The sequence below is a fragment of the Gossypium hirsutum genome, chromosome A08, assembly GCF_007990345.1.
Source record: "Gossypium hirsutum isolate 1008001.06 chromosome A08, Gossypium_hirsutum_v2.1, whole genome shotgun sequence".
NCBI classification, from domain to species: domain Eukaryota; kingdom Viridiplantae; phylum Streptophyta; class Magnoliopsida; order Malvales; family Malvaceae; genus Gossypium; species Gossypium hirsutum.
In genome coordinates, this window is record NC_053431.1 from 78,232,273 (window position 1) to 78,243,447 (window position 11,175).

Here is an 11,175-nt window from a genome sequence, read left to right on the forward strand (position 1 = left end):
TTATTCACTATTTAATTCCATTCCTACAAATTTTTGTGATTTTTCAAATCCACACCACTGCTGCTGTCAGCATCTATTTTCAAGGTAAACTTTACCTATTTCGTGGTTACCATGGACCAACTAGGGTTTTGTCATACATAGGTCCACATATGATCATATTTAGCCATTCCAATGGCTGATCATTTGCCCAACACTTCCATTCCAAACCATAGTCACATCGTGAAACCATATATATACATACATAAACACAAATGGTCTAATGCCATACTCCACTTCTACGAGCCATTTTCGCATGGCTTTACACACATACATCACAAAAAGTACTTAAACAACAGGGGGTAGTCCTATACATGCCATATCCAGAGTTCAACTAAAAGAGTACCAAAAGAGCTTTGATAGTGTGGATGACTTCGACTTCGCTGGTCCCGAATCCGATAGCTAACGAACAAAATCTATAAAACAGAGAGCCAAAGCAACCGGGTAAGCATTTTAAGCTTAGTAAGTTTCAAGTAATGAAATCGGCTTTGACTACAGTATTACATTCACATAGCTAACTAAGTCACTTTATTAACACACATTCTCATAATCATACTTACTTCACACTTCATCAACATATATACACAAGGTATCAACCTTTCTAAAAGCCGAAAATTCATTAGTCGATTTCACGAAGACTATTTAAAACTAATCGACTTTTCTGAAGCACATGCAAACATACCTTATCGTTCGGTTTAGTCGAGCGTATTAATAGAATTTATTACAGCTCCAAGCGCTCACATTCAAACCCAAGTCTCTTCGGTATTTAACCGGATATAGCCGCAAACACATTTGCCTTCGGGTCTTAACCCGGACATATCAACTTGCATAATTGCCTTCGGGTCTTAGCCCGGATATATCAACTTGCATAATTGCCTTCGGGTCTTAGCCCGGATATATCAACTCGCATAATTGCCTTCGGGTCATAGCCCGGATATATCAACTCGCGTAATTGCCTTCGGGTCTTAGCCCGGATATATTCCAATGCTCATGCACACATATATCAATAATCATAACACATCCATATCATTTCTTCGTTACTAAGGCTCAAACACAAAACATTTATTAAACCTTTCAAATTTCGGCTCAATAGCCACACACAAAGAGCATGATTTCAATCGGCTTTATAACATAGTCTCTAAGCACATTCGACTATCCGTCATAGTATGACTAATCATTTCAATATAATTCAAGTAGGGTCATTACTCGAAGACTTACCTCAGATGTCGTCGAACGACTTCAATGGCTATTCAATTACTTTTTCCTTCCCTTTATCGGATCTAGTTCCCCTTTGCTCTTGAGCTTAAGTTCAACAAAATTTAAAATAGTCATTAATCGACTATTCAAGTATTACTTTCAGAATAATATATATATTGATCCGACTTTCATACACATAGATTATAGTAAGCTTTATAATAATCAATAAATAATTCATTGGCAAATTTTCATTAATGTTTACAACAAAATCACATATTCACTACGAGCTGTTTTCCTGAGCAGTAGTTACTAAATTATTTATAACTGGAGCTACTAAACTCCAAATCACTTGCCGTTAATTTTCCCTGAATATAGACTCGTATATCTTCCATCCATAAAATTTTCAGAATTTTAGGCTTGGCCAATCAATACCAGATTTTTCTTAAAGTTTCCCCTGTTTCACTGTTTGACTATTCTGACCACTCTTCACTACGAATCCAATTTCTCATTTTACAGAATTCAAAATGTGTTGTATTTGATCTCATTTGAAACTAGACTCATTAAGGAGTCTAAGAACTAGACTCATTAAGGAGTCTAAGCATATAAATTTTATCTTATAATCATTTTTGTACAATTTATAATGATTTTCTAAAAACAGAACAGGGAATCCAGTAGTCATTTTGACTCAGCCCCACAATACTTCAAATATCTCAAGATCGGTAACTCTTTTGTTTTTATAGTTTCTTTTGTAAGAAAATAGACTCTAAAGCTTTAATGACATAATTCACTCAGCTTCTAATTCAACTCCTACAAATTATGGCGATTTTCCAAAATCACCTTACTGCTGCTGTCCCCAAACAGATTATTACCAAATCAAATACTAACATTAGCATTTCACCTTAATAGCTAGCTTACCAAGCCTTAATTTAACATATAATTCACACATATCATATTCAGCTATATATACATTTATCATATTTCCATTTCAGCATATATAACTAACATTTATTCCGAAATTTTAATATCTAATTGCTTATAACTTTCTTCGGATGTCGTCGACTAATTGATCGGCTACTCAACTACTTTCGATTTTCCCCGATCTAAATCCAATTTCTTGGTTTCTTGATCTTAACATATTCAAATAAATCTCGTTTTAACATATTTTCATTCAATTTAGTCTAATAACGCATAAATGGGTAAATTACATTTTTACCCCTAATATTTCGCACTTTCACAATTTAGTCTTTATTCCACAAAACACAAAATACACAAAATTTGGTCACACTCATTAAGGGCCGAATCTTCCTAGTACCCATATAAGTCCATACATTTCATTTATTTCACCTTTGAGTCCTTCAAAAATTTATTTTTGTAATTTAGCCCTAACTACTCAAAATCACCAAAAACTTCAACACAAAACATATTAATCTTTAACATATCTTTCATTTTTCATCAACAACTATCAAAAAGCTCAAGCACTCATCAATGGCAAAACACAAAATCATCATCAATTCACAAAATTGAACCATGGGGTTTAAAGAACACAAAGCAATGATATCAAAAATGTGAAAATTATCAAAAACCAAACAAAAGACTAACCTTCCTTAGGTTTCAAATGACCGAATGCTACCCTCCTCTCTTCCTCTCTACAACCGGCCAAGATGAACAAGGTGATAACCTCCCTCCTTTTTTTTTTCTTTTAGTATCCTTAATATTTCTTTTATCATTTCTTTTCTTTTACTTAAAATAATGTCCACTTCATGGAAATTTACCACATAGTCTAATATATGCTCCATCATGGCCGGCCACTATGTATAAAAAAGGGGTATTTGACATGCAAAGCCAATAGTTTCACTCCTTGCTTAAATTGGTCCTTATAAATTACCCTATCACATTTTTAAAACTTTCTCACATAAGTCCTATGGACTAAATTCACATGCAATTGACTAAATCGAAGCTTGAAATTTTCCACACATTCATAATCGCATATTTTAGACAATAATATCACATTCAAACATTTCGGTGACTCGGTTTAGCAGTCCCGAAACCACTTCCCGACTAGGGTCAGTTTTGGGCTGTCACAAACCCTTCGTCAGGACAGAATACGAGGTATTACCTAACTTTAAACTCATGCTAACAAACATTTTCGAGTCACCAAAACTCTGCTCAATTTAAAACTTTTTCAATTTCTACTTTAAGCTTATTGTCATGGGCCTACGATCCCCAAATTGACCATAAGAAACTATCTGGGATCAACCCAGGCCCATAAGCCAACTATAGAAAATTGATACTTTACATAGGGGCACACGCCCATGTGACCATTTCAACCCGGTCGCACTGATGGCCCGTGTGTCTCACACGACCTAAGCAAAACAGGGATACGCCCGTGTCCTCCACCCGTGTGGAATTAATTCTAAATACACACCTACGGGGGTTTTCACACGGCCTGACACATGCCCATGTCCCTGGCCCATGTCATTCACACGGCCATGATACGCCCATGTCCTATCTCGTGTGCAAAAACATGGACATTCTGTTTCTGACATCAGCAATCCCAAAATATCACACGGCCAAGGCACACATCCAAGGCACACGCCTGTATGCTAGGCCGTATCCCTCACACGATTGAGACACAAGGCCGTGTCTCTGCCCGTGTTTTTACTACCATGCATACTAACTTGAAATTTTTACGTGCAGGGGATACACAGCTGGAGAACACGCCAATGGGGCTGGCCGTGTGTCACAGACGGCCTAGACACATGCCCACGTGTCTACCCGTGTGGACAATATAAGGCTATTTACCAAGTCTCTTTGCCACCCTTACTTACACAACCTACACAATAATCACAAAATCCAATATAAGACTATCTCAAGCAACCAAATCATCCACAATAGACAACATTCCATTTATGCATTTTACTCAACCATGAAAATAACTTCATTCCATACGAATCAAAATGAACATTAGCCATCGTTTAAGGCTTAATACAAAATGAGAGATTTATCTCAAGCCAACACATTTGGCCAAGCTAATATTAACACAAAACATAAGTCTAGTTCCCTATACATACCATATTCAAAAATATAAATCAAACTATACCGAATGCTTCGATTGATAGTGTGATCGATATCTCTAACTTCCATTGATCCTTGAGCTAGATAGACAGCACTATAAGAAAAAGGAATGGAGAGGGAGTAAGCATAAGGCTTAGTAAGTTGCATATAAATAAATATACAACAACAATTTTACCATTCATTAACATGCTCATAACACAAAGTAGGCGCAAGCATAACTTACTCATCACTATCCATATAGATCTCATAGCATATATCGAGCTTATATCTCATACATATCAAATAGGTACCTGTACCACTCACAACGCGGTTATACCATGCTCATTAACGTAAAGTCATAATACTCACCGTTGAGCCATTTAGAACACTACCGGATATTCATTAAGCCTCAAACGTGGGTAAGATGCCGATGCGATGTCCCAGGCATGGTCTTACACTAGCTCATATCTCATGTCGATGCCATGTTCCAGACATGGTCTTACACTGACTATCATCTCGTAATCGATGCATGTCCCAGACATGTCTTACACTGGCTTACGTCTCGAGGCCGATGCATGTCCTAGACATGTCTTACACTAGCACTCGTCTCGATGCCAATGCAATGTCCTAGACATGGTCTTACACTGGCTCTTATAATGTGGCTGATGCATGTCCTAAACATGTCTTATACTAGCCATAATAACCCATATGTCATGGCATGAATATCCGATATATTTCCTAGGTTCGAACAAGAACTCTACTATCTCTATTATCATCATACTTTCTCAATTTCAAAATCAAGAAATTTATGCTATATTAATTCAAATACAATTCAACACATATACATTAGTAATGTAGTTATATTATTTACATACAGCTTACCTCGGATTACAGAATGTGGCGACTAGTCGATTTAGTCGATTTGCTTAGCTTTTCCCTGGTGTAGGTTCGGATTCGGTATTTCTTGCTCTATAATAGTGAAATGTACTCATTTTGTCCCTAAATAAAATTAGGCAATCGAAAATTTACATCTTTGGTAAAATGACAATTTTTCCCCTAGATTTTGACAAAATGACCATTTTACCCCTAGGCTTGAAAATCGATTTTTTATTGAGTTTCATCATTTCTTAAGATTAGCCAAACTCTTTTTGCTCTTATAGAAACTCTAAATTCCCACTATTTCACATATTTAACATCTATTTTACAACATATGCAATGTAGTCCTTTTAGGTGTTTTTATGCTAACACCTTTCACAAAAGTTGTTTATAAGACACCAAGACTCATTTTCTTTCATAAAAACTCAGCAAAAATCAAAAATCCTTTCATGGAAAAACCTCAGACTCTTAATCATTTTGCAAACTAGTACCCTCATTAGAAAGCTCATGACACAAGGGTCTAAAAAAATGTAAAATCATCAAGAAAACTCATTAAAATCACTTACTTGTAGAGATACTAAGTGGCTGAAAATTTTAAAGCTCAAAAACCTTCTAATGGCTGCATTTTTCGATGATGAAGAAGGGGAGAAAAAGATGATCTCCTTATTCTATTTTTATTTTAGTCAAAATTGGTCACCAACCTACGCAATTTTGACCATTTCTCTTTCTTATGTCCCCTATGGCCGGCTAGCATCCCTTCTAAGGTCTATTTTCCCTTTAAAGACGCCCAATTTAGGTTTCATGACAATTTAACATCCTTAGCTATCAATTTAAGACTTTTGTACTTTATGCAGTTTAGTCTTTTTTTCTCAATTAGGCTTCCAAACGCTAAAATTGACTCACCAAACTTTCACGTACTCTTAAAAATATGCTAATACATCATAATAATAATAAAAATAATTTTCCTAACATCAAATTTGTGGTCCCGAGACCACTATACTGACTAGGCCTTAAATCGGGCTATTACAAATTTGGTTCGGCCCGTGTATCGCACACGGCCTGTCTTGTCGACCACACGCCCATGTTCCATTACACGGCCTACCACTCGGGCGGCCACATGCTCGTGTGGCATCAAAAACCTTATTTTTTTAGCTTTTTTTCGATTACCATTTTTAGTGTTATGGTTACACACCTACTTGGATTTTTACGCCTAAAATTCTCAAAACCTAAAATCAACAACATACACTTGATTAAATGATTAAACTATCGAATACATCCAAATCTTGAAACAAGGTATTCAACTTTGAGCGGTAAACCATTACCTTAAATTGAGTAGCAAGAATACCCTGCCTTCAGAATGTTGACGAGAGATAAACAACCCTTCGATAAATCCTTAATCACCAAAAGAATCCATATCAAAACTTGTCCATATCCCAGTTTAAAGTTTACTCAATACTAAACTTACCGAGATGGCGAAGAGAACAATGTGCAGGAAGAAAGTAGAAATGAAAAGAACCAAAAAGGGAAAGAAGCCCGGCAAAGGTTTGGCTAGAGAAAGAAAAGGAAAATGTCAAGAGACTTTCAGTAAGAAGAGGAGAAACCAAAAGTTGAGAGGAAAACCAATTCCACCTTATTTCACTTATCGAACAGACGGAAATGAGTGAATGGTTGAAGCCAGGAAAAAAAAGAAATGCCAAGGGTGGGGGAGGAAAAGTAGAATTCGATGGCAAGGGGAGGAATTAAGGAAAGAAAACGGTAAAGATGGGGAAAGAAATCGTCAGGAAGATGGAGAGAAAACTGACTCTTTTTTTCAAAAAGAAAAGAAAATGATCAGATTTTGGATATTTTCCCCCATAATCCCCTAATTTCCTCCACTTATCCCTAAATTCACTCCCATAGTAACCCACATCCCTCAAACACTCCATAACCGTCCACTACTTCCCCACACACCTCAAACACTCAGCATTTTACCACACCTCAAACTCCTACACGCCACAAGCTCGAACCCAAGACCTCTAGCGCTTTTAACACACTACTTAACCATCAGACTAGCAGACCCATTCTGACATGTTTTTACAAACTTTTAACTATAAGCCTACTAAATAAAAGTAAGGCTTTATTCAATTAAAAGAAAATTTTAGTTCAAGACAAGGCTTGAACCTAAGACTTCTAAGACACCCCCAGCACACATAACCACTGAAGTAGATACAGGTTTATATCACAAACACACAAAAATAAATATAAGAGATTTTTGAGGTGTTACATCTAACGTCACTTTGGCTTGTCATCTGGGCTATTTTGTTGAACTGTTTTGCTATACTCCTCGTGTAACTCTAGGCTAGAAAAGCTTATGGTAATGCGCTTGACCTTATAACTTTCCATAAATCTCCTCCCATACGTTTAGCAGCTGGGCTAAATATATCACCTTTTGTAAGACTCTCTCCATGTGTCCAGGAGTAGTGTTATTTATTTACCTTCCATAATCCTCCATTGAAAAAAATTCGGTTTAAAATTGTAACACCCCACATCTGACCCGATCATCGGGTCCAAGCTATAGGATGTTACATCAATTTTTGGAGAAACTATGGTAAATTAAATACATAATATGGTCATTTAAATATTTTTACAAATATATTACATGATTATAATATGATATATATCCATTTTTGAGTCTAATATGAGCTTACGAAAGCTTTATTATTAACTTGAGGTTGAATTAGGACTAAATCATAAAGTTTGCAAAGTAGCAAGTTGTCCTCGCGACTTTGGGGGTTCCCTGACATGACGCAACTTACTAACTAGGTCTTGTTGTGACGATAAGATTTTGACATTGCGACGTAATCGTCTATTTGCAAATGGATTAAAATGACACCAACTTGCAATTACCTAAAAAAAACAATTCAACATTTCTAATATACTTTTCTAGCCAAATACAAAAGTTCCAAAAGTTCAATTCTATACATTACTACCTTATTGATTTGTTACAACATATCATGTTATTTATATCCCTTTTACATAATTTTAGCTCATTTAATAATTTAATCAAGTCGTTTGAGTAATAGTTTATGTTTTATAGTTCAAGTAGTTACTTTATGCTTTTTAATAAGTTTTTATAGTATTTGATAGCTAAATAAGGTTATGTGGTTATGTCGGATGGACCGGGAGCTAAAGATGCAACTTCAAGGTAAAACTGCTGCCAAAGTGGCGAAGGGAGTCGCGATATAAAAAACAAACACAAAAATAACCTTAGGAATGAAACCTGTGTGAATGTTGAGAAATTGAATTAGGAAAGTCACGACATTGAAGACAGACGCAAGGAAATACTAGAAACAAAGTCGATGTCATGACGAGAAAGGTGCTCCACGACGTGACAATTCTCTAAGCATGACAATTGACTTCAAGGGCAGCTCAAGGTCTTTTTCAGATTCAAAGCCTTAATTTTTGTATTAAGTAAGGGGCATCTTAGTCTTTCGATTTTAGCCTATATAACTAACATTATAGACATAAATAGGGACGAATCTTGATACTTTTGGATTTCAGTTTTCTTTAGTTAGGTTTTTTACTTTCATGTTTTCTTAAGCTGAATCCTTCTATTATGAAGTTGAGATGTTACAAATGGAGAATGTTGCGAATTGTTAACTTGATTAATCCGTAAGCATTCTCTTTCTAATTCTCTTTATTTATTTCTTTCATTAATTTAATTAATTGAATGTTCGTATAAATATGAGAATAAAATCTATGCTTCATAAATCTTTTGTATGAATTGATTGTTTAATTGATTAATTGAGTAAGTGAATAGTTATCTGAAATTGGTTATTTATTCAAGTTTGCTAAATAACTTAGTAAATTGGGATTGATGACCCTATTAGAACATCTAGACAGGTGAGATTGAAAGGGTATATTAGGTAGTAACTCTTAGTGAAAATGAGACTAAGAGGGTATTCTTAGTTAAGGGTTGTAAATAACTCTATTAAGGGTAAATATTTACTTAATTAATAATCAATGATTTAATCAATTCTAGGCTAAGTAGTTCGCATCGTTGAAACTAGAAATAGGAACTTCCGATAGTTTAACTTAGATTTAGTTTCAGTTAATTAGTTTTATTGTCATCTTAACTTAGAATTTACACTTTTAATTCGAAACTCAACTAGACTAGTAATTGTTTTTAGATAATTAATTTAGTAATAGTTTACACCACCTTAGCAATCCTTTGGGTATGATCCTCAGAATGCTTCCAAAGTTTCGTTGTAACCATAAACTATATTACAATTTGAATCGTACACTTACAGACACCACACTTGACTTCTATATTTAATTCCAATATTTTTAAGTTTTGGTGCACGTACGCTAGGGTGCAATCACTTATTCACAAATGTACAAATACCATGCCACAAACCATTTAAAAAATTTTACATGTATACCATGTTACGACTCGAAAGCCACTGGTAACAGAAATGTGTGGTTTCGAAACCCTATTTTCATAAAACAGACTTAAACTAAATATTTACAGAGTTATAATGGAAGTGAATTGAGTTTAAGTCAGGTAATTTTATTGCATTAGGGCTTAATTAATGTATAAGAACTAAATCGCGTAAGTGATAAAAGTGTGAATTGCTAAAGATTTTAATTTTTTTTTACAAAAAGACCTAAAGCTGTCAAACTTCAATTAATAACATCATCAATTACAAGATTATGAATCACTGTAGGGTAATCCATCCCAAAAACTAAATAACCCTCATTAGGAATGGCATAATTACTCAAAAAGTCTGCCACCTTATTACAATTACGATTGTCCCAATTTACAACTACATTATTAAACCTATCCATATTTTGAAGGAAATTATTAATGAGATAACCCATGAGACTAATGTCATCTCTACGCTTCTTTATTCTATTTGTTAGGGTTGTACAATCTGTTTCGAGGGTGGCTTTTGTAACATTCAGCAATCTAGCGATCTTGAGGCTCTCTTCGAAAGCATAGAGTTCGGTCCAGTCACTCGTCATCTCCTCATTTTTGAAACCAAAGCCCCCTCCAATAAAAAAGCCTTCGGAATCACGTGCAATTACCCCAAAACCAGTTTTTGTGTTTGACACAGCAGCATCGAAGTTGATCTTTACAATACCTCTTAAAGGCATCAACTTGTTAACCATGTTATGAATATGAAAATCCTTGCTTAAGGTAATGTCCCTCTCCCAAATGACACGTGCATATTCTTCCTTACCACGAAAGATGAAGTTGTTTCGGTTATTCCAACTATTCCATAGCGTAGTGATAAAGTCAACAATGGCTTTCTTGTCCAAAAGCCGTATGGACTCCTCAATCCAGTCAATATAGTAGTTGTAGTCGTTGTTAATGAGCCTACCATCCAAACTACAAAATGTGAGAATGGCACGGGCCATAAGGCAACCCGTGAGGGTGTGAACTAAAGTTTAGTGCAAGCCCCACATCGAGGGCATTCCTTGCTAACATTCTAGCAAATAGAAGCGATCTTCGCATTCGCTGGCAGTCGTTCATGTCCTAACCGGTAGGCGAACACCTAATTTTGGCAGGGTTTTCAGCTTCCAAATGGTCTTCCAAAAGAAACAGTAAGGATTCATACTCACCTACTTAAGGAGAAGCCAAGAATTCGCTGACTTCAATGTGTAAAAACCATGATAATTCTGGAACTACACCTTGCAGTCCTTCGGCCCATTTGGAATGATAAACAGATTACAAATACGTTCCCCCGTGCAGTAGCCATAAATTTTAATAACCCTATTTTTGTTCCATCTCGTGCGATCAATTGTCCAAAGCTCATGCACTTTTCTCTCATGAATAAACGGACCATTACTGCTTATAGAATCACCAATTAAACTCGCGAAACCCCAATTGCCTTTACGTATATCAACACTGTTACCATCACCCACCTACTAACCAAAGTCATTTTTGAGAGTCCTAGCAGCAATAGCAATGCTGCACCATGTGTAAGACGGTTTGTCCACCTTTTTGGGGTGGAACAGGTCACCATCGGG

General features: G+C 35.7%; 1 protein-coding gene across 1 annotated transcript; it reads right to left on the reverse strand.

Annotated features, from left to right (window-relative positions):
- Positions 1 to 9,825: 9,825 nt before the first annotated feature.
- Positions 9,826 to 10,563, reverse strand: LOC107951753 (uncharacterized). The gene has a single exon (XM_016886913.1). The coding sequence runs from the start codon at positions 10,561 to 10,563 to the stop codon at positions 9,826 to 9,828; it is 738 nt and encodes a 245-aa protein (XP_016742402.1).
- Between the last annotated feature and the right edge of the window lie 612 nt (positions 10,564 to 11,175).

Bases quoted from the DNA above. Each gene is read 5' to 3' on its own strand.
- LOC107951753 (XM_016886913.1), bottom strand. From the start codon at position 10,563: ATGGCCCGTGCCATTCTCACATTTTGTAGTTTGGATGGTAGGCTCATT.